This window comes from Zonotrichia albicollis, chromosome 3 (genome assembly GCF_047830755.1).
Source record: "Zonotrichia albicollis isolate bZonAlb1 chromosome 3, bZonAlb1.hap1, whole genome shotgun sequence".
NCBI lineage: Eukaryota > Metazoa > Chordata > Aves > Passeriformes > Passerellidae > Zonotrichia > Zonotrichia albicollis.
In genome coordinates this window covers 43341689-43369285 of record NC_133821.1, presented here as the reverse complement: position 1 = coordinate 43369285, position 27597 = coordinate 43341689, and the positions used below count along the sequence as shown (strand labels likewise).

At 38.8% G+C, this 27597-nt stretch overlaps 2 protein-coding genes across 13 annotated transcripts in view; one reads left to right on the top strand and one right to left on the bottom strand.

The window, feature by feature from the left end:
- SDCCAG8 (SHH signaling and ciliogenesis regulator SDCCAG8) overlaps nt 1–24192 on the bottom strand; it is a 106574-nt gene extending 82382 nt beyond the window's left edge. The window contains exons 1-10 of one of the 6 annotated variants that reach the window (XR_001332890.3): nt 22484–23076; nt 16188–16349; nt 15998–16080; nt 12372–12485; nt 11840–11965; nt 11319–11459; nt 9887–9951; nt 7899–8087; nt 4770–4908; nt 2028–2180 (exon numbers count right to left, since the gene is read on the bottom strand). Coding sequence is in view for 5 of the 6 variants with exons in the window: in XM_074537260.1 (XP_074393361.1) it covers nt 2028–2180; nt 4770–4908; nt 7899–8087; nt 9887–9951; nt 11319–11459; nt 11840–11965; nt 12372–12485; nt 15998–16080; nt 16188–16349; nt 22484–23036 (1725 nt within the window). In the remaining variant the exon portion in view is untranslated. Of the gene's footprint in view, nt 1–2027; nt 2181–4769; nt 4909–7898; nt 8088–9886; nt 9952–11318; nt 11460–11839; nt 11966–12371; nt 12486–15997; nt 16081–16187; nt 16350–22483; nt 23160–23702 lie in introns of those variants that run through there. The other 5 variants (XM_026795117.2, XM_014268954.3, XM_074537260.1 and 2 more) reach the window with 5 other exon arrangements.
- The window catches only part of CEP170 (centrosomal protein 170), a 94454-nt gene continuing 90026 nt past the window's right edge, over nt 23170–27597 (top strand). For all 7 annotated transcript variants that reach the window (XM_074537257.1, XM_074537256.1, XM_074537255.1 and 4 more), the window contains exon 1: nt 23170–23311. The gene's annotated coding sequence lies outside the window, so the exon portion shown is untranslated. The remainder of the gene's footprint in view (nt 23312–27597) is intronic.

Below are 27597 nucleotides of genomic sequence, written 5' to 3'. Positions count from 1 at the left end.
TACTATTTAACACCTTCTTATCCATCCTTATGTAGATTGATTCAAACCAAATCGTGTTCCCCTAGCTAAAGAAAACTGTTGCTGCAAGAATCAATCTTAAATTAATTTTCAAATTCTGAAAATATTTCAACACTATAGGTCAAAGCATACTGTTGTGAAAAACTCATATAGAATTAGTATATTAAAAATTCTACTGTAATTCAGATGAAATTTTGCTGGATGATTAAAAAATATAACAATAAAACAGACAGTGAACCTTCAGCTGTTTAGCCCTGAAGCTTACTAATATAAGTGGAAATAATGGTGTCTGACAGTTCTAGGTTAACTTTCAGAAATTCAAAGCCAAACCTAGTGGATTATATATTCATAACTATTTTTCACTCCTTATACATCCACCTGATTTAACTATCATGGCAATTCTCCCCTTCAAACAAACCATTTCATAAAGTAAGCAATAAAATATTGAGATGAATCTTGACTTGATCCACAGTATACCATTTCTACCACCTCATAATCCTAAAACATAAAAGTAGTTAATCATATGTAGGTGTAAATCATTAACATAGATCATAATTTTCTACAGTCATCCCATATCTTTAATTACCAAGCATGACATCATCATAGTGTCACTATATGTTGTTTAATGTATGTGCAGGATTTATTAAAAAAAAAAAGTGCACAACTACTTAAAGTGGGAATTGGTTCCAGTTAAACAATTTCAGTGGGTGATGAAATACAAACTAATGTGATGACATGGAGTGAAATATTCTACCAAAAAAAGTATTAAATGCTTGTCTAATAGGCTGTATTTTGGAGTGAATACACTGCTTTAATCAACTTGTAATAAAGCAATTAACTTCATAAAAGGGATAACTTCTAATAGATAGCAAGAAGTCAAACAAGGAATTGCTCAATAATGTCTCCAGTGGAAGATTATTTTTTTAATTTCAGTTTCCCTGGCAACAGATCACTGATGATCAGTTCACATACTTAAAGATCCCTTAGTTCCCATCACTGTGCTTAATATCTGTTTTGGTATCTGGAATTGGAGTCAAAGGTTTTTTTATACACACTTAAATGGCTTATTTTGCTCAGTTTGTGCTCTCCAAATTTTTAGAAATAATACATACAACTTATAAAAGACTCCCAAAAAATAAGAAAAAGTGTTCAATCAGGAGAGAAATTGACACTCTTGTTTTCAAACCTCCCCCATAAATAGTTCAAGATGTTGCAGATCAAACATGAGCATGAATACCACTACATAGCATACAAAGCATGAATACCACTAATTCATGAGGTATTTGTCTCTCTACATTTCTTCCCATTTTAATCACCTTAGAAGCCTCCTCTATCACAGGCTTACTGCTGTTAGCTTGAGCTTTCCTTTGTAGACTCCATTGGGCAGTAAACCCTCATGTTTTATACTCAAATTACAGCAGCATCTAGAAGGCTAAAACAAGGTTATCAAGACTATCACGATGGTCATGGCATAAATGATGAGACAGATTCTCTCTCAGAGAGTTTATAAACATTAGTAAGAGTGAGAAAAGAGATTCCAACACATTTCTGCAGGTGGGAAAACCAAACATATGATAAGATCACTTTGAAATAATGATATTGTAACATTAATGTATATATAAGATCAAAGTAGCAAAGAATCCTAAATTTGACATTTGCTAACTTCTGAATGTTTGCCATGGCAAACTAAATAATAATTTTCATAAAAAAACTAGGTACAAACCTTTCATCACATATTACCTCTTTCTTACTCTGACACAGTGCATTAAAATTATTATGCTAACTAAAACAAAGTGCATAACACCAACAACCTAGTATGTACTAGTGACATAGCACAAAATCCAGTTATTCAAACTCAAAACATCACTTATCTACCATTGCTTTAAAAAAAATGGTAGAAGTGACTGAGCTCTCACACCCAAAGCTAAAAATAAAAGACAAGTAAATGAAGTTTAAAGAGGATGATACACTCATTGTAGTGCACAAACAGGGAAAGAACCAACCCATACCATTGCTGCCAAGTCCTCCCTTTCCTTCTTCATTTCCCGCCGCAATGCTTCTTTTTCATCAGCCCTCTTATTTAGTTGGGCAGCCAACTCCTTTTCAAGATAATTCTTCTGTCGTTCCATCTCACTTTTCAGTTGATCACAGTGGATGAGAGCCTAAAAAACCCAATTTACTTAAATGAAAGAAACCTAAAATTGTTAAACAAACATGGTACTCATTTAATAACCTCAAAGAAACCAGTCTGCTATTAGAAATGTCTTTTTTTTAATGATGTTTATATTTATCCTACTGTGTTAACATCTAGAATAGGACTAACAAAATGAAAACAGATGTATATGTTTGTAGGTTTGTATGTATGTTTAAGATGCCGTACTGTAACTGAGAAATTTAATTGCTTTTAGGAATAATGGCAAAGATGGAAGCATTTTTCTGGGTGTATTTTCCAAATAAGTAGCTGTTCTTCTAAAATTATGATTACTCATCTTACATTTAAAATTTGAAATTCCTGAATGCACATCACTAAAATCAGCCTCCAGTATTTGACTCCTTGCAAATACAGTGCTTACTGTCTAACTAAAGAACTGAAGGAAAAATAAATAAAATGTATGAATGTATGCTCTTCCATTGAAGTCTTCTCCTGAAGTGAATTACTGAGTGCAGAATGCTAAGAAACCTGAAAGCAGTCAGTAAAGGTACAAAAAAAGACAAATAAGTTTCAGGTTTGTCAAAAAATTTATTCTACTAAATACCTCATAAAGTACTGCTTAATTTCAGATGCTAAACCATAGGATTATAGATGGGTTTTCTATGAAAAAAGAAGAAATGTAAGTTCAAGAACTCTCAAAACACTGTCTTCACTATCTTCTAAAAATGCTGGATGAAAAATAAAGATGTTTATCTATTTATGCTGCTGTATCTCTGCCAAAGTGTAGAATTTGAGTGTTATGTCAGCTTAAATCAGAAATACACTACTCCATTACAAGTAAATCTAAGTATTCAAAGCATCCTGAAGGGAGCTTTGCTAGCCTACGAATGAACTAGATTTAATTTCAACATTCCACTGATATCCAGCATATTCTGTTTCAAAGAAGCTAGTGTATTTTCCCTTTAGGAATTCTAATTTTTACACTTTATTTTCAAATCTTTTTTTTTAAACTGCTTATTTTTCTTTCACTCAAAGCCAATTCCCTGTGTTTAGCTTTTTTGGCTTTGGACTGTTCATGGGGGGAGCAAATTAAACTATGTTTTTTAGAGAACGCTCTAACAGCATCCTTCAGTTTTATGGCAATTCTGTGGGACCCTCTTCAGGTGAGAGAATTCCTCTGTTATGGCATTAAATCCTTTTCTGTAAGAAAGAATCATCGACTTCAGCAAACAATTGCCTGCATAAAACTGCTGCAGCTTGGTAGACATCCAAACCAATGGACTCTAGAAGAAAGCAGTTGCATTAGTTGCATTTCAAGAAGAAAACGTGTATTTTGTTAGCTCCACTGTTCTGACTACACAATGAGCATTTCAAACAATTATTCTTTTATGACATTTGTGTCAAAAATATATTCCTGATTTTGCTTCAACTTAAACATAACATATTTCCTTCCTGCTCTATGCAATAAGCAAGAGGCCAAAAACTATAGAGACAACCAAAAGTCAAGAAGAAATGGTGGTTTAAAATGATAAGCACCTGAGGTTAGACTTTGGGACAACAGGCTGATGAAATTGCAATTATAGTATTTAAAAGCTTGATGTTTTAATTCTCACTTCTGTTATGTGGAGTCTTCTATGGGATTCCATGCTAGTTATCAAGATAAACAGCACTTGAGAGTAGAATAGGACAGGGCAAAAAAAAAGATGATTTGTACTTACCAAGAGGTATACACCAGTACTTGTAAAAAGGCAAAATTAATGCAGTATAAGTAAATTTTTTTCCTGTTCTTTCATATTAAAACAGTTTTGGGACATGAAAAAAATACCAGACTACTATTCAGCCTTGAAGACAAACTGGCAGGACTTCACACAATCCTGCAAGCACCCAGTCTTCTCTTACAGCACTGGATAAAAAACACCAATTTTATCAATAGAACAATTACATCAATCTTGTTTGCATTCAATTACAAAAACCAAACCAAAGCAACCCTCTCTCAATTCCACAGTAATTCACTAATAGTACAGTAGATGTCACTAACTATCAAGGAAATAATTTAGGTGAATATAGGTTGATTGTGTACAGGGCTAACACAAGCATTAGATCAAAACTGGTTTTATCACTATTATTTACATAGCACCAGAAGCTTGGACAAGCTTAGCATTAGACAAGGCTTCTCATCTTCAAAGAGCTCTGACAGTCAATCAGTTCTTGCACTGCTCTCATCCGAGGCAAAAAATAACTGTTTGCAAGCATTTTAACTATTTTTCCAGAGTAGGTCAGAAGGGTGATGTCAAAATTATCCTCTTACATATCATGAATATCTTTGAAAATTCTACAACTGAATTTATATCACCTAGCTGTGAAAGTACATCAATTAAAAAATGCAGCACTCCTCATAGTATTGATGAGAATTTAGGAACTTGAATACAGATTTCACATTACTGCTCAGAAATAGTCACATGGTGCAGTTGTTTTAAATCTACATTATATTAAAATATGACAAAGGTCTTATGCAGGTATTCTCTCATTAGCATGAAAACTAATTAATATTTGCATTAGATTGGAACACTAAAAAGCTCGAATTTCGTGATGGATTTACCTTTGTTTTTTCAAAATTGGCCTCTTCTGCCATTTGCACAGCATGTTCAACTTGCTTACAAGCATTAGATTCTCTTTGCTGCATCTCTTTTATGCTTTGTCTCACTGAAACAAGTGCATCCATCAAGTCATCTCTTTCTCTGCATATTAAAACAAAAACCAAGCCAGATATTTCTATTTCTTTTTGTATGAGGAAAAAAACCCCAAACAACAGGTATACCAAATATAAAATACATACAGATAGAAGACTTCAGCAAAGTGGTAAGCAAAGCAAGATTAAAACTCATGAGTGAAAGACAGCATTTTGCTTGGCAGATACTGAAAATATCATTTGCTTGACAACCAGTCCTTCATTTTAAAAGGATGGACCATTAGAGAAACTGCCAGTAAAGACAGCAGATCTCAAATCATTAATGTACAGAACCTGAGCACATTCTGTTTATGTAACAAAATGGGGATCCATGCAAATAATAAAATAAAGGCAATAAGGAATTACACTTTCATTAAATGTAAAAGTGGGAAAAAATAATAAAAAGGAAGGGTTAGGTTCAACAAGTAATCTCGAAGTATATCAAATGACAATCTAAATCCATTTGCTGCAAACTGGAACTAAGCCAAACAATAGGACACCTTATTGGAATAAGAATCCCAATATAACCAGTTAGATGGTGCCTAGGCCAGTTCTGACCCTCGCTGCTTGGCCAAAGGCAGCACTGTGGTGTTTTACCCCAGAGATACCTTGGCTGGCGGCAGAGTGCAGCGGGGCACAAGACAGGACTCCGTTCTCCTCAGGAGAGAGAGCTTCTGGCGATAGTGGAGATAAAAGGAGTGGATTCTGCTAGAAGGTTGCCAGATGTTTATTCCATGAGTACAGAGATGTCTGCACTGGGCCACTGCTGCTAACAGAATGGAGGCCGCATGGTCTCATTAACATTTTAAGCTCAGGACAGGGGAAGGGGAGGGGACAGGTGAGTCACCAACCAGGTGAAGGGGCAGGGTCTCAAGGGACTAGGGACACCTATCACACGACGCCTTGCTGGTATGTTAGCCTGATTGACAGGGCACACTCAGCGAGGGGCAAGGGGGAAGGGAGAAGGTAAAACAGGATATTGCAACACACCACAACAACACCTGGATTCTACAACTCTGCACTAAAACACTGAAATCTGTACTAAATGGTAAAGCAGAGTTGGTAAAATGGTAATACTTAACCTCATCTTTTCACTATTTTGATATGTTAAAAGCCTTTAAATTTAAGTTTTATCTGTTGTCTGTGGTTTAGGTGCAGCTCAAGATTCTGTATGAAAACTGTTGTGTTCTTAATGTTGTGTAAAATGGCAACACATTTTTTTGTATTTGCCAGAGACCTAGCAGTCATACTTTGAAATTTCATTTCATTTTTGAATTGGATAAAGTTCCTTTGAAAATTCCTACTGAAATACCCTTGTTTTTAATAAACTGCACAACACATAGAGGTAGCTTTTAGATTTTTTAAACCTCCAAATGAAATAATGGTTTAAGATAAATAAAGAGGTCAATTCAAATCTTTTATTTCAAGCTCACCATAATATAAGAGAACAAGAATGTACTGATTTACAGTTTATTCCTATTTTCCAACATCTGTGACAAATAATGACTTTTGTTACAAAAGCAGATTTTGAAACATGACTTCTCAGCAATAGAGCTTTGCCAGAAAATTTTTGGACTTGCTAATAGAAAAAAATACATAAATCCTGGCAATTACCATCTAGTGCAGAGGGATAGTGCCTACTTGACCAAGTACATATATGTTCTATGCCCCTTCAGTCTCCCTGCTTCTAACTGACCCACTATTCCATCTCAGGCTCATTTAATACTTCAGAAATTCCAAGAACCTTCAGATATCTGACAATAGATGGCTGTTTAAAAAACTTTGAGAAAGTTGCAGTATCCTATCATTATTACTAGCAAGTAGAAAGGTAGAGTTTTTTTTGAAGATAAATTGACTTGCAGAATTCCTTAAGGAAAAGAATTTAATATTGGGATCCCTGAAATACATATATCCAGCCTATATAGCTGTTTTCTTTTTTTCTCCCTTCCCTTCCCTTCTCTTCTATAGCTGTGATTTTAAAAAAATATTTAAATAAAAGTATACTTTTTAAAAAAAAATGGTGCAACAAATAATTTCATTTATTTTTGTCCAATGGAACTTCTTTTCCCTGTCTTATTGTAGTCAGGGAGGAACTGCTACAGGTGTTGGGGTAGGAAATGCATCCTACCCCAAGCACACAACCTATTGTTGATGTATTGAAAAAGTTCCTCAGAGGTAAAGAAAATAAAGTGGAGCCAGACAAACTTCAACTACATAATAATAATGAACTGTTGCAAGAAATAATCAGTCAAAATGCATGGACTTGCACAATATTTGTGCTGACAGAGTGAAGGATTTGTTTGTACAAAAAGTACAGGAAACAGACTGTAAATTGTCTCATTATCTGGTCAGCCCAAGGTACATAATTACATTATAACAACTAAAATTCTTTCCCACTTGAAATAAATAGCAAAGCTATTGTGGATTTTGAAGTAGTTGGGACCTACATTTACTGATTTTAGCATTATGACTCCAGCTTGGAGTGTATTGTTTCAGAAATGCATCTCTCTCTACAAATGTAACCCAACACATTGAGACTTTAAAGGTTTAATGCAAGCAGCCATGGCCATGCTTCCTGTCACTGACATCTTTTCATAAAAATCCTTTCTTTAGGATTTTTCCTTCTGGGAAGCTGAGGCCCCAGAAAAAGAATGCAAACAATGGTTATCTGCTGCTGTGGAATGCAACAGGTGCACCTCTGATTGGCCCATGTTGGATGTTTACAATTAAGGGCCAATCAAAGACCGAGCTCTCTCTGGGACAGAATCAGAGAGAGCTCCTTTATTATTCATTCCTTTTCTATTCTTAGCTTAGCTAGCTTCTGAGAACTTTCTCTCTATTTCTTTTTAGCATAGTTGTAATGTAATGTATATATATAAAATAAAATAATAAATCAAACCTTCTGAACATGAAGTCAACATTCTCGTCTCTCTCTTCACCCTGCAACCCTTGCATGCCCTGTAACAGCTTCCAACACAAGTCCATACTGCCAGTACCCACCTCGTCAGCCTCTCGATGGTCTGCACGTGGACACTGCAGTGAGTCTGTGCGAGAATGGCCTCGTGCTGGGCACAGTTCAGGCACAGACCACCAACCTGGCCAGAATTCCTGGCTGCAAACAGGGACTTCTGGTGTTTCAGCCTTCCTTCCAAATCTTTGCATGTCTTCTGAGATTCTGAAAGGTCTTTTCTAGAAAGAAGAAATTTGTGAAATTAGATATTTCTACAAGTCATATTCATATACAATATATAACTACAAATGCAACCTCAAAAGAACTGTAAGAATCCCTGTAATGAACAGTATTTTACACATTTTCAAGAGGCTAAGGAAGACTTTAACAGAGAAGTAACAGTTGAACTGCCCAATCAAAAATATTAATAGACCAAACAATACTGTGTTAATTTGTTTCTTTCCCCATATTATCAGAAAATATTGAACTTAAACAGAAATTTATTAGAGGAAAAAACCTGTAGGCTTACATTTTGTCTGAACAGAATATAATATTAATTATTAGGAAAAAAAATCAGCTGTATAAATATTTCAATACTCTAACAATTTCCTGTTGCTTTTATTAATAGTACCACTAACTTCATATTTATTCTCTACTCCCTAGACAAGAAATCAGCACATTCACTCAGATCCAGCAATATACACAACCTTTTGAGGTCAAACACATGTGCAGAAAAACAGGCTAAGTTTTTTACTTGTCTTCCAAATTTTTACCAGGTGCTCAGAAGCATTTTCTCCAGAATTTCCAAGCATGTGTCATGCTGGGGAGATCGCAAGCAATAGGAATGTTAACATCAGGAAGTTCCAGACAAACGCACACTGTGCACATATAGATCAATTTGACAAATTGTGCAATGAATCCAAAGCTTTGGGTTTGTTATGCAGGCCATCTGGGCAGCACACACTCAGGAAGTCTGACACATTCTGCTTGCATTGGATTTACTGTGCACATGATATATACACTGCGTGCATTCTTATTTCCATCTGGAAAATCTTCTGTGCACTTTTTCCAATTTTAGTACTTGGTCTATTACATATAACCCACTATAACCTGAACAGAATTTGCTCTGCATATATCCTTACACAGTCGTGGTGCAACAAACCTATTGTTGCAAAGTTTTGGACAGAAATCAGCAAGTTCTGTGTATACTCATCCTTGAAGTTAAAAGGGAAGAAAGAATTATATCACTGAAAGCAATATAATTTCTCACTTCAATAAAATTTAGTTTTGCAGAACTTCCTGTTTGCAAGATCATGCCTCTTAGGAGAAATCAGAGGCTGAATAATGTACTTAAGGAACTTCTGAGACAATCCCCAACAATTACTTTTGAGTAAATATAACACTTGAGGCCAAGGGGGAAAAAAAATTGGATCATGACAGCTGAAATTAAAGATCCTCCTTTACCTTCACTAAGACAACTGGCTTTGTATGTTGCTGGTTTCATCAAAGCATTCTTTTAACCTGTCTCCCTACCAATAACTCTTTTTACACACAGAACAGTCTAGCATTTTCAAAAATATGAAACCACAATTTATTGAGGGAAAAACATGATTAAACAGTAGTGGAAAGTAGCTAATTATGGAAGCTGTCACACAAGATAAAATTGTAACCTCTCTCTTTTCTTTGAATGGTCTATCTTACATGACCTTTCTTAGGGGAAAGAGGGTAAAAAAGATAAGAAGTTTTTTATATATATATATGTATATAAAAAAGAGAAGATATTTTATATATATGTATATATATGAGTGCGTATATATATATATATGTGCTACTGTTTCTATAAAGAAGCAGTACATTCAATTTTGCTACATCAATATTTGAGAGAATTTAATAGAAAACCAGTTTTTAGGGATACTATTAGAAGACAACATTCAGACATCCAGGCATTCTCTTAGTTAAATTCAGATTAAGAGTGATTCATGCTGTTATGCAGTGACAATTTTTTAAGGATTATTTTAGGAAAAAAAATTAACTTTACCTTAGAGACTGTATTTGATCATCAAGGATATTGACTTTTTCTTGATAAAGAAGTTTTAGATTCTCCTTTAGAAAAGATGGGAGAAGATATGTCTTACTTTCTTCATAACAGTCTTTACAAATAAACCTAGACTTTACCCACATTCTTTTTCCCTGAGGACATAAACCTGCTGAAATACTAGTGGCAGAGAAACCTAAATATTTCACTTTTCTGGAAGTCTAAAAAGTGAACAACCCTCCCATTTTTTTGTTTCTAAATAAGGTTTTTTTGCCAGATCGTCATATGGTAAATTGTTTCAATTCCAACTGCATTCCTCAGTTCTCTACAATGATTCACAGAAACTGATAATCGTGTCTCGAGTTTGCTCTTTCTTTTCCACAAGTCAGCAGATATTAATACAAAATTATTAAGAACTTAAGTTACACAGGCTATTTATTTATAATGCAGTGAGTTTACTCTTCATATACCTGGTGAAGAACTAGGTATATGAATCAACCACACCCATGTTAAATACAATGGTGATAACAAAACCATTGTACAAACACTACAAATTTAGCTCACTATGACACTACGTACAAAGTTACAATCAACATGATTCTCCTGATTTAAATGTGGCAGATGAAGAAAAAAGCAATTACTGTAAAACACTTCTTCCAAACAACTGCAGGCATCAGTGATCACTGAGGTCTTCAGCTATAAAATAATAGTATAAAAAACCCCAAAAACGATATATTTATATGAAAAAACCCTCGAATCCCATATAATTGAAGTACTGTATAAATTCCACAGTACACAAATGCACATGAATAAAACATATCAAAATTTTTCAATTAGCCAGGTTTTTCCCAAAAGATAGCAAAACTACCCCACTACTTCAGAACAAAATGAAAATGAATATCCTCTGAAACTAAAAATACAGGAAGAAACAACATCATCTCTAAATTACTAGGCCTCCTCTGTATCTCTAAAAGCACCAAGTGTGTAATTCATCTTAGGGAAAGCAGATTGCATAAAACTACTTTTGTACCTTACTGAACCTGTACTGCTCCAGGAGCAGAACAACTCATTATGAAAAGAGCTTGTGTGGAGGGCTACATAAATTACACCAGCTAGTTCCCACCTGCTTGGGTGCTGTGTTACACCTAAGATTCCCCCAAGCACAGTGAAGTCATCATCTTTAAACAAGAATTATCTCTGGGAAGTCATCATCTGCAGATAAAACCTGCCATCTGTGTCTAACTGCACAATAATATTAATTAGGATATAATGAGAAGATGACGTTTAAGAGAATAAAATTTGGGCTCAGATTAAGGTTCAATCAACTAAGACTTCTGTGTCTGTTGAAAGCTAATCATCAGAACTGGAACAACAACAACAACAATCCTGAAGAGTTTTGCAAAGGTAGGAGTCTGTGAAGGAAGGTGATACCAACCAGTTCTATGGGCCATCTGGCTTTGTCTCCAGAAGCTGGTGCCACAAAAGCCTGATCTTTGTTATGTGTCAGTGAGGAGGTGACAGGCTGGTGGGTGCTGCAGCCTTTACCACCTACAGGCCAGGATTTCTGAGTATTGGCCTAAAATGAAAGTATTAATGCTTTAGTTACGATTATGCAGGCTGTTTTTTTAAACAAATTTCCTTACTTAAGTATTGAACCTTATAATCTTCAGTAGAATATAAGAACCAATAAACAATATTCATAGAACATAAGAACCAATAAACAATATTCATTATATTCTACTGAACAATCCTCAGTAGAATATAAGAAACAATAAACAATTTAATTAGGTTAGCAACCTATGAAAATTATGTTACCCAAGGAAATCCATATTTACAAATTCTCATTAAATTTTGACTAAAATTCCATTTGCAGACAACCATTTGTATACCCTTCCATAAAAATAATCTGGCCAGATGCTTGAGCACTGATTAAAGCAACAAAAAAAACCAACTTACTGAGGCATCAAGAAGAGTTTGTTCTCTCAACATGTATTCTGCAGTTAAGAATTTCAGCTTCTGATGGAGTTCCTCATTTTCAAGTAAAACTGACTGTTCTTGATCTTTTACCCCACACAACTCCTCCTATAGGATGAAGGTATTGCATTTAAAAGGTTCTTTAAGATGGCTATCAATATTGAAATGCATCTTGAGACCAAGGCATCTAGATGAACATTTTCAAAAGTTTGAACCCTTTTAGAGAGACTAAGAATTTGCAAAAGAGAGATTTTGTATTTTTGCAGCTTATACTGTTGTAAATCTTCTTAAAAAAAATGCTTATTTGTATTTGTGACAGGATGTAAAAATGTCTTTAAAGACCCTTAAAAATACCAGATACCAAGAGACAGGGTAAGGAATCTACTGAACTGCATTTGGCTCAGTTTTGGTCATTACAGCAATCGACCTCAAATTTAAATGTAAGCTGCTTTTAATGCAGTTCATCACATTTGGGGGACTAGGGTTTTAGCAGGTCAAGTAAGTTATCTGATACCTTGTAAAACTTCACTTCTGCTTCCAAATGTTTAATGTACTGTGACTGATCAGAGATTATAGGAACAAGATCGAAAAGGGCTGGTAGGTCTGCAGGCACAGCTTCTGGGGGCTTCTGAAGGAGGTAAAGAACAGCATGTGTTATGTTCTGATTTTCCATTGTTGCAGTAAGACCTTGCTTGCACACAGAATACAACCTACAGTTTTCTGGTAAGGCTTCAAAATGCGCCCAGAATTGTTAATGGAGTCTTCTCCATTGACACTAGTTCACACTTCTGAAGGAAAACAAGTATCTTTATGCATATCCCTATTTTTGAAACACACAACACACACAATCCTAACACCTATGATTTTGGGTCACAAACATGCCTTTTTATGCAAAAATATTCCATATTGTATTTCCAAATATAATTGAAATCTAAAAGAGATCAAAGATTCAGACAGTTACATCCTTGTTTTTAAATATTACTTTTGAAATATTCACCATTGAAAAAAAAAACCAAAAAAAAAAAAAAACAAACCAAAAACCAAAACCTCCACAAAGCAAAATGAAAAAAAAAAAAAGCAAACCTAGTTACTAATGGCTATTACATGTACTAGTTATCTTATCTACAGGTTCTGCCAACAATGCATTAAAATTCCGTGTCCGATCCTTCTAAAGGTATAATCCTTAAATTAGGATGAGGTGAAAGTTTCTAGCAACAAAAACCTTACAATCTTACAATCCAATTATACCAAATACAAGTATTGGCTTATAAAGAGGGGGAAACTCTTGAGATATCTGGAACCAGGATTGCAGAGACAAATGGAGGATACCCAGAACTATCTGAAAAAACATCCCTTTAGAGAAGGAATTCCAAATTTGCCACATATTCTGCCTAGCTCAGTAGACATAAGCTCCATGTTCTGTTGACTCAGAATTCATCCTGATTTAAATTCTTAATCCTAACTCTTTTATAAATTAAAACAAAAAAGGAACCACACTAGGTAAAGTATATATAATATAGCCTTGATAATATTTGTAAGTCATCTGTTTCTCTGGCTCCTATTCATCCATCCCTCTTCTCTGAAAATGTAATGAACACCTTGCAGCTGAGACCTCCAGCTGCCTCCCTGACAAGGTTACACCACAGCAATTTTAGAAAAATGTGGAAAAACTCCATTTCTATTCAAATTATTTTTCACTGAAAAACAGTTCTAATGTTTAAACTGAGAAACATCACTGTAATGTAAACAATAGTGCTAAGGAATTTTTCACTAAAAAGAAAATAACAGGTAGTATATTTTCTCAACACAAAAAGATCTCTGTGACTTTTTTTTTACCTTTTTAACAACATAATTGTTATAAACTGATTGTAAATTGATTTGGAATTTTTTAATTAATGTTCTCACAATAACATGTAAGATGGTGAAAGAACAGAGGTCATAAGAGGCATGATTTTAAATCTGGCCAACTATTAAAATCAGAACTGAAAGACACATCTGATCAGTATGAATTACTAAACAATTATGCCTGAGTCTTGGAAATGCTGTTCACACTGAAATACTTAATACCAAAAAGGATTTTTAAAATATAAATGCTTAGCAGCTCTAGAAGCCAGCATTCAGCATGGTGACAAAGAGTTTTGCCAACATCACAAATAATTTAGCCCACTTTGTACTTTTCCAGAATGTCTCAAATCTCAAGCATCTAAACCACAGAATTACAGAAACTCTGCCATCCTATAAACTGTCAGGAGACAAGAGGAATCCATCACATCTCCAGCTATAAGAACAGTGTCAGGAACAGAGGTTGGGTGCAGCTAGGTTAGCCAAAACCCAGCTTGCAGAGCTGCAGTTGTTATATGAAGCAATCTTGCTGGGCCTTGACCTCAGGTGATAAAGCGTAGGGCAAAAGGAAAATTTCTGCACAACCATCTGGGTGTAATCAAAGAAAGGATTTAATAATTTGGTGTCTATTGCAACTTTAATCTATGGGAAAGAAAAGCTAATTTTGTCACAACAATATCATTTATATGTATGAATTGTGGTAAAGGTTACTAAAGTTTGTGTGAAATGTTGTATTTAGCTGTAGATCCTGCAGTCATTTCCTATTCAGCAGTCATTGGGTATTTCAGCATCACTCAAAGCAAAAGGTTAAGGTTACTCATAATCTAAGTTTGCTTTCCTCAACCTTTGGGAAATTGGATTCTTCTTATACAAGAAGCATTTCTGCAGTGTCCAGTAAATCACTGGACAAGCTCATATTTTATAAGGGCTTGGGCTTATTTTTGGCGTGTGTGCACATTTGCAGTTCGACATTTTTTTGAGCTTTACACGTGGTTGCCTTCAGAACACTTTCATGTCCTCAAGCAGATGGAGGACAGCTGCAAAGGAAAGTAAAGGCACCACTTCACAGAATATCTCTCACTGGAAACTTCAAGAGGAAAAAATGGGGCAGTACTGTACCAATACAGTAAATTCCCTTGTTTTTTCTCTGTTTATTCCTTCATTCTTTGATCCTCTCCCTGAAAGTATTATCCCAAGTTTCTAAACAGTATGGATAAAAGAAAAATTATAAAAGTATTTAGAAAATGGATAAAAGTATTCCATTTTCTAAATTCTCCACTCTAGTAAAGCTTACCAATATGAATAGAAAACTTCACCAAAGATGGAATAAAAGATTCTTTCCCTCCCTTCCAAGGCTAAATACAAACTGATACCAATTCAGGTCATGCCAAAGTCATCCAATGATCCATCAATCCCTTGAGCTACAAAACACTCTTTCCTATGCCATTATGAGGCAAAATGCCTGGCAGGACAACCATACTAAACTTGTGGATCTTAGAATACTCAAAGTTAACTTTAAATAAAATTCCTTAACATCAGCACAGCAGAGCTATGCTCATTACACAGGCTGAAAGCAGCACAGCAGGAATACAGCTTTTAGATTATTCTGCTGTTAACTTTGACAGCAAAGAGCTGCTTGTCTTGCTTAGTATAAGCCAAAAATATTCAGTGTAGGCCATCAAAAGATAAAACTGCAGCAGTGCCTTTGAATTCTTTTTCTGTGAAGATTCTAGCAACTCTCAGCTGCTCTGTAACTAACAGTGCATCACATGTACTGTGGTGCAGTTCTGCTTCAATGAAGCAGCATCTGAGAAGCCCTTGTAAGGGGCTCCTTGTAAGGTTTACTCCTTGTAAGGGAGTAAACAAACTTTGACAGAGACCCCTGCATTTTGGCAGAGAACTACAAAACCTGCTTTTGCATGAACGTCTCTAACTCTATAAAGAAAAAGTGTAGTTAAAGCGTAAGAAGGACACTGAGAATCCTTAAGGTTCAGTCAAAGCAAAAAAGAGGCTGATTTTTCAGAAATTTTTCCTTGTTGTCTATCCCAAGTGTTTTCAAAACAAAAAGGATGGATGACCACACTACATGGTCAACAAAAAGAGGAGAAAAGTATAAACCCTGTATTATAGATTCCTTTTTCTTCCATTATGGTCATAAGGATGCTAAGTTTTGGTTATAGCCTCAGGAAGCTCCCATATTTAAGACTGTTAAAATGATTCCTTTTTTTCTCTTTATACTATAAAATCAACATGCATACAATTTATTCAAACAACACAAGTTAAACCAGAAAAACATACATGGAATGAATTCTTCCTTCTTGAGGGAGATTCTTCGCTTTCCATTCTTTCTTGTTGTTGCAACAAAATTTTAAGTTGGTTAACTAGGAAGAGATAAAAACCATTAAAACCAATAAATAATTAGTTTTTTCATTGAAATTAGTATAGCTTCTAACAATGTTTAAACCATTTGCTTTCAGAGCAATCTTACCTGCATGACTGTGCTGGAGTTCCTGACTGGCTGCAGTCCCACAGTCGTCACTGGCCCTGTCTGCATTGTCACTGTCCTCATCCACAGAGGAGTGGTCAAATCCAGTGCCATCACCTTTTGCCAAGGCATGTTTCAGTTGAGAGATGCTCTCACTGGCACGCTCTAAAAAAAACCCAACCACATCATTAGCCACAAGAAACAACAAAAAAGAAAGGATTTACTGGCTATTATTTTAAATGGGAAAAAAACACAAGAGAACTACAAGCATTCAGCATGTGTCTGGCTTGACTACTTGACCTAAGCTCATCCACTGGAAGCAATTATCTAATGCAAACAGCCAAAAAATCTATGTAAACACTATTTTTCCAGAGAAGAGCTAAACATAGCATCTTAGCCCCTCAATACATTAGGACTCTGCAGCAGCACAAGTAATAATATACTTGACTCTAAAATATTTCCTAGCATATGCACCTTCCATACTTTTCAATGAACCTAAAGCTCATGCTATATTTTCTACAATATGCAGGATTGGAAACCAAGAAAAATGTTTTTGCATTTTAGTGATGCCACCACACATTATTACAAAGCAACATATCACACAATGAAACAAATATCTGAGTAAATAAAGTAATAACTCAGAAAACCAAGCCACCATAAAATAGTTATTAAAGACCAATCACTTCTGAACAGCATGAAAAATAAATAACAACACACACTATTCTAGAAAAACCACCCAACAAACACAACAGAAAACCTCTATCCACATAAATATAAATATTTTCAAGAACTGACTTACTGATAGATGATACAATAAAGGTCTTATCTAATGTTCAATATATTTTTTCCTTGTATTCTTTTCTAAATTTTTTCTTGGATTCAGCTGACTTCACAAAAATCATAAGCATATTTTAAACAGTCAAAATTTAGTAAAACAAACCCAAATACCATTTACAAGGCAATGACTCAGAAAAGAAGGGTTTAGGTCAAATATTTCACTTTTGGCATACTTAAGCTCTTCTTCCTTTCTTGAGCATTCCAGGATGCTATGAGGGCGGAAGAGCTAATTGAGAAATGGCAGAAGTATCGCACTGATGCAATGGCTTAGATATTTAGCAAACTATGTTGCAATAATTTTTTTGTCAAGAAGTGTTCAATGTCATTTAAGTTGTCATGTGGTGTGTCATCTGAGACCATTAAAGTTCCTACATTTCCCATTCCCTGCAGATGTCTGCCAGAGAACCCCTGAGTACCAGTATTTGCTCTCCTGCCAAGGGACAAACAACAGAACAATCCAGAACCAACCAAGCCCATATAAACTGGTTTTCCCAGAACTTCTCTCTCTTTGTAGTATTACAGCTTCTGAACTCCAAGCTATTGCTTCATCCACAAAGATAACAGAGATCTTCTTGCACTCTGTCCTCTTTCCCCATAAACATACAGGCCAGTAGTAGTGAAACACAATAAAACCATTATCAATGGCACACTGATGCCAATTTTTTTTATGACAACACTTTCCTGCCTCTGAAATAATGTCGCCATATTCTGGAAAGCGTCATCAAATACTTCCTTAAATTTCTTACAATCTTGCCTATTTCCAGATTACTAATGTTGCTGTCATAGAAAAAACACTCTCCACTGGGGAATTGGGAATTAGGAGATCCCAGTGGTGTGGCATTACATGTGTGGCTTTACACAATGGCATGTGTGTCATTCACCACATGCAAGAGGATCCAACACCTACTTCAGTAAGAGTAGTAAGAGTTGAACTGGATGCTTAAACGGGAATAAATACATTACAGTATTTTTTTTATTTCCAAAGTAAGGAACATAATTTTGGGCATTAGGATAAAAGACAGTATACCAAGAAGTGGAAAGACTATGTTTGTTGTTTCTTACAATGTAAAAATATTCTTTTTAAATAGAAAAGAAATTTTTAAAAAACCACTGTGGATGCGAACTACAGGACAACAAAGAACATGATTAATTTTTTAATGAATTCAGAAGCAATTAATTTTTAAGTCTCTCCAATTCCATCTAACTGTTTCAGTTAAGCTACTCCTGTAATAGTATATTTTATAGAAACATGGCCTCAAGTGAAAACATACTTCAAAACCTGCTCACATGCAGCACTATGATTTGCATATCAAAATCAATCAGCACCTGTCTTTTCGATGTCTGAACAAGACCCTACAAATAAAATCCAAACATGTATTCCTGTTCTATGCTAAAACATCATTGAAGTGCTATTTCCTATTGGAACAGCTGATGATATAATTGAATTTGGACTCATATGGATTGAAACTTCAAAAAAAAAACCAAAACAAATTGCTATTAAGCCCTTTGGTTTTCAGTGTTCAAAGGATCTGAGATGATTAGGAAAAATGACAAGCTAGCACCCAAATCTGATGGATCAAACTCAATACATTAAAAAAGAAAAATCAGTGTAACAACAATTTGACAGGAAAACAATCCAGACGGCATTGAGTCAGTTAGCATTGCCTAAACAAGAGATGTTTTCTCAGGCACTGACTGCACAGAGCTCTTTTTTTAAAGAGTACTCCTTTAAATGAAAGCACCAAAGCTACCTCATTCATGCCTCGGAAATGCCATAGAAAATACTCTGGGAGCAAAAGAATCAATCATCCAAAACAACAGAATTGCCTGAAAGACATGGAAAATAACTCCAGCTGGTAGAACCATTAAGCAGCATAAATTGAAGAAAACAAATGGCAACTCTATGAAAAAGTTGTCACCCAAACCTAACAGTCCGGTTCTAATAACGCCTACAAGAACATGAAGTTACTGGCTATAAAGTCAACAAAAAGCATCACTTCCCATTATGGTTCCCAATCAGCAAACAGCTTAGAAAATTAGAGAAGGAATTACACTGATTCTTTAGGTCTTAAAAAACCCTGCAGAATTTTTGTGAAACAGTAACTGACAAAACAGACAATTAGACACACTAGTGAAAGCAGAAAGATTATAGCCATTTAAAGAAAACTTTCCTGTCCAAAATAAGATCAACATTTGCTTCCATTGACAGCTAAAAACCTAAAATATTATACCATATATCTTTTCAGTCAAGTAAGTGCTGAAAAATATGGAAACTGAGAATTTGGTTATAGGGTTTTTTGTATTTAGCACATCTTGGAACTTTACTTCCCATTCTGACATCCAGCTCTTCTTCTTTCTTGGCTGCTAAACACAGGCATGTTACTGTGGAAGTAACACACTATATGGCAGTTTTGAGACTAAAAGTATCTTGTCTATCACTACCTGCTGCTAGGATTTTACACACAGCAATGAGCAATACCAGGCTGTTTATTAGTCAGGCCTCAGAATATCCCAAGATGTGTGAAATGCTGTTCCCAAATAATAAATCCTTCTGATTTAGTTTCTTGGTCTCTTTTTTTATGAGAAATAGATATTTTTCAGCATAACTTTAACCAAGTTATCATCTTTAAAAGCACAGCTGCAGTAGTCATTTTCACAAGTTCCTATACCAGGCCTTTCTGCAGAGCATTAAGTATTTGCCTAAGTTCTAGAAACTCTCACATGTGAAAACCTCATTGCCAAGTTCCTTGTGGCAGATTCCCCACCTTTAAAAGCACATTTTATATTCAGAAGAATGCCTAGAAACATCTGCCAAATAAAAATAAAAGGCCTAAGCAAAAAAACATTAAGAATGTAATTCTAAGCTGCTTCAGTGTGACAGCTAACTTGTAGTGATGGAAACTGGGCCACATACTCACTTTTCCTAAGATGGCTTTGACTTCCCATCTCTCCTGTTTTATTTTTGGAACCATATAAAACAGCCATAAAATGCAACTTTATTCAGAAAAATCTTATCTTGTCATCTGTTTTTCTTAGGGTTTCATCTCCATTCTCTGAAATTATGTAGGACACTGCACTCAGCAATGCAGTGGAATACAGAATGTATTTTCCACAATATCCTAAGACAGACTTGAGGTAGACAAGTGTATCAGGCTCAGTAACAATCCTAAAAAGGATTGTTTGCCCCTCCTGTGCTCCTGCTCTTTCACTGTCTCGGGTCCAACAGTGAGCCAGTGCTCTTTACTGAAGAGGCAGAAAACTCAACATAAAAAAATATGAGCTGATAGTTCTCTGTTCAAGAAACCAGAAATATGCTCAAAACAAAGAACTGGACTCTACATAGTCTTCTCAACTTACTGCTGTTAGGATAACAAGGGAAAGTCACAGGAAGGCATCATGCTCTGCCCTTGGCAGTGGTGCAGTAGAAGGCCCATTGGACATTCACATTATGCCTGTCAATTTTCAGTTATTAATATGAATACAGCAGCTCACCACTTATTTACAAAATACTTCTACTCCCTTGAGAACTTCTTATTAGAAATATTATCTCCTAAAGTTTTTAAGGTACATTTGAAATCATCTCAATTATATGTAAGTTTACACAGTAACCTAATAACCCCAACTGTACAAATACCATACTCTTAACTTAGTACTACACATAGCATTAAAGACTTTCATTATACAAGGTCAGGAAAAGCTACATTATAGAACCTCTGTTACTTATCAAAACCTCTCTGTTGAGCTCTAAGGCCACCAGACTCAGTTTACTGAACACTCAGGCTCCCTGTCTGCTGAGGCATTTCATTTTGCAATAAAGGACACTGCACTGAAATAATCAGTTGGTCTTTGAGAACTTAAGCACCTTTCCATCAAACTGAGTAAGGCTGTAAAGTGATTCTTCTGGTGTCCAGCATGGGTGGAGAAAATCTGTTGCCATGAGCTCAGCCTGCCTCCAGATAATGTTAAGCATTACAGGCAGGTTAAGAATACTGTTTTTCAAAACATTAAATAATGCCCAAAGCATGCCACCTAAAATTGCAGAATCTGGATGACAGGGTCATCCAATGGGGAGAAAAATCTCAAGCTGTATAACAATATAAGAGAAATAGGTAAAGCATTAGGTTTGACAATTTTGATGACCTATTTATCCTACAGTAAATTCCTAACACTGCTAGTAATGATGTGGGAAATGCTTTACAGCTCTAAGGAGTTAAAAATTGTACATCACTGAGAAAAAAAGAGGTTTTTTTACTTTGAGAAACACAATGAAATTTAGGTTATATTGCCCCTGTATTGGGGTTGTTTGTGCATCATCATATTTATTTCTTCATGAGAGGCGCCCTCAGATATATGAAATCAAAACTACCTTGGCATCGTATGAAAAGAAAATTATTGTTTCCAAGAATGTAATGGGGAAAGGCTCACCAGAAATTCAGGTTATGAAATTATTTAACAAATATAACAGATTCAGTGTAAGAGGATCCAGTCAGAAAAAGATAAAATGAAAATAAAATAAAATGTATGAAGGGAATACATGCATCCAGTGTATCCATTAGATATGGTCAGCTCTAACAGTCTCACACACAGTTAAACAGCCCTGATATTTGTCAGCCTAACTGTTCTGCAATGACTGTTACCTGCAAGTGTCAGGTAGCATTACCATGCCCATTTCATCTACAGGAAAAGTAAACAGGAATCATTCCTCAAAGTTCTATCTTGGAACAAAAGAAATCTATCGCTAATGTAACGAACTGACGCTGCTTCGAAAAGGAAGTAAAAAAATATTTGCTGAGAATCGAGTATCAAGTAGCTATTTGAAAATGTTTCCATTGTTTTATCCTTGTTTCTTTCTTCTTTTGGCTACGTTGTTTCCCATGGCACAGGAAACATCCCAACAGGCCGTGTGGGGGTGCTGTGCTCGGAACAGAACTTTTCGCACCAGGAGGTTCGCATACCCACAGACTATCCGCTGGCTTTCTTCAGAATCGCATAGCCACAAACCATCCGCTGGCTTTCTTCCGAATTCGGACATTTAGCTTGCCCAGCCAGTGACAGCCTGAAGGCAGGCAAGCCCAGGTGTCAGGGTGACAGGTTCAGGAGCTCTCTGTCGGGCTATACACCGCGCTTCTTGGACAAAGCGGCACGTATGAAACCACTCGCTGACACGGGAAACAACCACGCGCATCAGAATCCATTTGTACCCTGACTTTACCACAACTAGAATCCGATGGCCAAAACCCTCACACGAACCAGAACCGCCCCCGGAGCAGCAGCGGTCCTGCCCGAGCCGCGTTACGGTCAGACGCGAGCGTGTCACGGCAAGAACGGCGCCCGCCATCGGCTGTGGGGACAGCCCGACACAACTTCCCTGCTGCGCGCCCGTCCCAGCCCGGCCGGGGCGCTCCGCGGGGCGGGGGCAGCCACACACCCGGGCGCCCTCACCCCGCGCCCGTGCCGCTCACCTCGGAGGCGCCTCTGGTACCGCTCCAGGGACTCCTCCAGGGCGCGCTCCCCGCGGGGCTCCCGCATCGGGACGCCGCTGGCCGCCGGGGAGCAGCCGGCGCTGTGCGCCGGCACCGGGGGCTCCCCGCGGCGAGGCTGGGGGACGGTAGTTCCGCCCGTTCTACCTTCCCGCGTTGGGCTCTCGGAGGAGCCACCTGCGGGGATCTCTCCGGCTCCTGGTGGCCGACCGTTGCCGTCGGCCGCCGCAGCTGAGACTAGCCACGCCAGGAATCCGTGGCGCTTCCCGATGGCGGGAATGCCGCCGCCGGGACTACAAGTCCCGGCATGCACCGCGCCGCCGGAGGCAGAGTCCCCGCCCACCGCCCACCCCCGGCAACCGGGAAAGGGTGGTCGCCGCAACCCGTCTCCCCTTTGTTGTGGATCCCGGCCGCAGTCGCGCCTGCGCACATCACAGCCCGTCCGCCTACGCCCTCGGGCCTGCGGCGGGCTCAGCGCCGGTCCCGCCACGGCCGGGGCGGATCGGAGCGGGAAGCACCGTTTACCTCCCGCCATCGCCCGCGCGGGGAGCGCCCGCAGCCCCGGGGAGCGCTATTGTCTGCGGGCGGCGCAGGCGCACGCGGCCCCGCCGCCGCCGGGCCCCGGCGCGTGCGCAGAGCGGCGCGGTGCCGCGGTGCCGTTAGCCGCCGCTATGTGCAGGGAATAACGCCGGGGCCGTTGCCAGAGGGACACCGAGCGCTCCGCCCTCGCTCCCGCATCCCGCGGGATGCCGGCCCGCTGAGCACCCGCTAGCGACGGCCCCTCCCCGGCGCGCGAGCCTCCTTGGAGGGGTGAGTGAGGATGATGCTGCTGCCGCCGCCGCCCTGGGCTGCGGGTCGGGCGGGAGTCGTGGCGGGGAGAGGGGCCGCGGTCCGCCCGGTGCCTATTGTGTCCGGAGGTGCCCGCCCGCCGGGACCCGGGCGGGCTGCGGCCGGCGGAGGGGGAGGCAGCACGGTGTGGGCACAGCCCGCTCCCCCTCCCCCGTCCCCGCCGGGCCCGGAGCTGACTCCGCGCCCCCGCCTCCCTTTCCCCTCGCCTGCGCCGGGCCATCGCCGGTGCCGGGGGGCATCGCCTCAGGCGGGACGCCGGCGGCATCCCACATCTGGCATTCGGTGCTGCCGGATCCCGCTGCCCGCGTCTCCCTGCCCTTTCGCGCCCGCGGGGCGCCCCCGGCACACCCACCCCTGGGGCTGCGCAGCCTCCCCTCCCGCGGGCGGATTTCCGCGGTTCCTGCGGAGACGTTTCCAGAGGTTTAATATTTTTTTTTGGGGTGACCTTCTTTCACTGCCTGCCCCGGGGCTGGAGGCAGCGTGTTTCTCCGGATTTAAAAATCAGTGACGTCCTTCGTCTGGGATGCGGCGTTTCCCCCATCTTCTAAAAATAACGTCTTCTGTGAAAGGGTGATGGAGAAAATCTGCGGGTTTCGCCTTTTCTCGTATTGCGTATTTCCAGCCGACGAGTCAGGTCTCCCTGCTTCCGAAAATATCCTCCCGAAGGCGTGAGCTTTTCCTTTTTCCAGGCGCTTCCCGGGAAAAACATGCAATCAGGGTTTTTGTCCCCGGCGGCGAGGAGCAGGCGGGCCCACTTTGTGCGCCCGCCGTGGGGACGAACGGGTTACTGCGCTAACAAAAACCCGATGGCGATTTTCGAGCAGAAAGCGGCGTCGGGCGGAGGAAGCGGCGGGAGGGGCGGAGCGGGGCGGGGGCGCGCCCCGGGGCAGCGGGGAAGGGAGCCGGGAGCCGGGCGGGCACGGCGAGCGCTGCCTGCCAGCCCCGCCGGCCGCCCTGTGCTGAGCGACTTTCCAGCACAAGCCGACAATTAGCCCATCAGTGCTCGCGGCTTGATGGAAATAAAAAAAAAAAAAAAAAAAGAGATGTAGATGCGATGCTGATGAGTTGTGTGTACATAAGGATTGCGTTATTGTGACAGGAGATTAGATAGCATCCACTGATCTGCAGTTGGAGGAAATTATTTTCTTCCCTGTGAAAGCAAAGGTACTCATAAAATATTTAAGTACTTTGAAAGAATAAAGCCTGTTCTAGCACTGCGATGATCATCTTTTCTCCTTTGGAATGCCATTCAATGCTTTGTGACAGCGTTTCTGGCCCTGGGCTTGCGTCTGCAAAATGATATGTGGGATGGGACAGTTTTTGTAAACTGAACGGAGGAGACATGATTACATATGCTGTGATTTCCTATGATTAATTTCCTCTAGGAATTACTTTGTGTCCAGATGCTGAGAAGTCTGTCTTGCTAAACTCTGCTGATATGGAAGCTCCTCAACTTTCAACGTTATTAAACGAGGAAAAAGTTAAACATAAACACTGCAAAGAATCTCACTTCATTCTTTGATTAACACTTTTTAAAACACTTTTTCACCTTCATGTAAATGTTCTGTTCTGGTTGGCTTTTTTTTCCTCCTTTGTCTGATAGAGGTTAGGAAGGCTGGCTGAATAGAGAGAGTAGTGCAGCTGGGGATACAAGGAATTTTGTCAAAATCTCAAGAATCTTGAAGTTATTTGGAATAGATCAGATTAATATGCTTTCTTTAATTCTTTTGAATTCTTTCTCTTCCTTTGAAGAGAAACCTTCTAAGTTGTTACCCAACTTCGGCATGACAGTGCATTGTTTGGGGAGTGGTTTTGACATATGACTATTTCCCATATCTAATCTGACTTTTGAAAAAAACAATGGTTTATTTCTGTATTGAGTTTCATCTGCTGTGATGGACTTGACAAGCAAAATTTCTTAAAAAGTCTGATGATAACATACAAGCCAGAAAAGCTCCAGCTTATGAAAATGGATTGGAAAAGTCTTATGTTGGTTGTAGGTGAGAGCTTGGAAACTTCGTTAAATACCTGGAACGAAACCCAAGGCATGAGAAGTTGCAGAAATGGATTTTGCAGTACCATTTCCAGTTCTTGGCATTGCAGGGAGAAGGTATTTAATGTGCATTGATACCATAGTATCTCCTTGATTCAGGACAGTTTCCATGTTAGCACCGCTTTTCTTAGCTTTGCAGGCAGAATGGAACTGAGACACAACAGATTGTTTTTACTTTAGCTAGAAAGCAAAGAAAAGCTGTGAAATTCTGGTTTTCCTTTAGAAAATTCTGAACTGAGGCATCAGATATGGAATATAGGAGATATGGCATATAGGAGGTTTTCCACAAGTAAATTCTCTCTGCTTCTAGCACTTGTGAGGTTGTAAAGGAACACAGTGGCACTTCCCTCTGTTTGAAGAATATGCATAATGTAGTAAAAATGGATTGTGTTGTGACCAAGAGACTGCAATTTGAGCAAAGGAAGTTGTTTGTGACTGAGGGATGGAGCTTCAAGTCTACTGGCTGGGAGCTGGGCTTGGATGTGTGCATCTCCTCTAAAATGCACATTTTCCCTGTGCTGATTGAGCCTGTGGGAGCCTTCCATTGTCTGTAGGTTTGTAACGCTCTCACCAAAGGCCTATGTGTCTTCCGTTCTAGTATTGATCCGTGTGTGTATCTGTGCATTTTCAAGGGACTGCTCTACTGAGAGCAGCTTCCTTCAGTGCTCCGTGCTGATGTTTCCCTGGGTCACAGTCCAGCTAGGGCACTCCATGGGGCAGCTGTCATGGGGAAAAGTAGTGTGTGATTAGGTGACTTCAGCTGTAACAGAAGGCATGCAAATAAGGGTGGGAAGAGAGTTGCTTAAACAACTTCATGTATGTCTGTTGAACAGTTATACATTCAAAAAAATACAAAAATAAATTGCAAATCTATTCTGTGGTTCAGTTTCTCTGACCCTACCACCAAAAAGCTGGGAGGCTGTCTTTGTTCTACAGGTGCATTTGTGGGTAGAGTGATCTTTTTAGTTAAAATTGTGTTTGACCTTCAAAAAACCCTTATATTTTAAATTGGTATGTATATAATTTTTTTCATATGTCAAAACCAGCTTGTCCTAGAGGTTTCAAATAAAAGCCAGAATCATATTTTAGTAGATTGCTAATGTAATTAGATTTCAGGTAGGGAGACCGGTGTTTGGGAATGTACTCAGTGCTGCATCACTGAAATTGAGGTGTGTTCTGCTGGCTCTTAGATTGTGGGGGAGAAGTAAGGGAGTGGGGTGGATATTAAAGAGGCTGGCTAGTTGTTCTCCTGTCTTCATGGCTCTGTGTGGAGATTCCCAGTCACTCCCTTCTCTTTGGGTTTGGTACAGCATGGCTGCCCTGCTTTGTTGCAGTGGCTCTGGTAGTTTGCAAAGTACATGAGAAGTTAATTCACTCTGCTAACCCAGGAGAACACTGTTTCTTTTCTTTTTGTTTTGCTCTTTTTTTTTTTCTCCTTCCTCCCTTGGATTAGCAAATTGAATTATCTTATTGTGTGGTCAGGTGAGTGCCAGAGCAAGTACACAGAACGGGGTCAGCAGTGTCAAGCCAGAGAGAGGGGAATACTCATTTTTCCAGTAGCAAAGACAGATTTAATCTGCTTTACTGTCCTGTATGCCTGTCCCCTGCACCACTAAAGGCTGCTGTGGTCAGACAGGAGGTGGGTTATGTATTAATCCAAGAAAACAAAAAATTAAGATACTGGGTTTGTTCTGTTAGTCTTTATTTGGGGTCCTTGATATGTAAAATGTTCACAGCCACAGACTAAACATTCAGAACCTATCTCTGGAAGAAAAAAAAATTTCTCTGGAAAGTAAATGTAAAAAAAGGAAGGACGAGTAGTTCTGTTAAGCATTGTGGCCTTTGTACTAGGATGAGCAGAATTTTTGGTCCAGGCTAATGTTGGTATCTTCTCCTTTATGGAATTTAGGGATGTAAATTTTCACGTATTTTCATAGTTTTGTCTCTCCTATTTACTAGTTTTGAAGTATGTGGGTTTTGTGAATTGTAGGATGGTTCTAGTAGGAAGTGGTTTTGAGAAAGAGTAAGTTTTTAAATTCAAAACAGAGATTAAAACATAGTTTTTATTTTTATTCCTTGAATAGAATGTGATAAATTTTTCACATGTGAGCCCAGCAAAGCCCAGCTTTGTTTCTCCTTCTCTTTTTCTCCTCTGATAAACTGTTAGTGAAAAAATAGACTTTTCCTTAGCTAG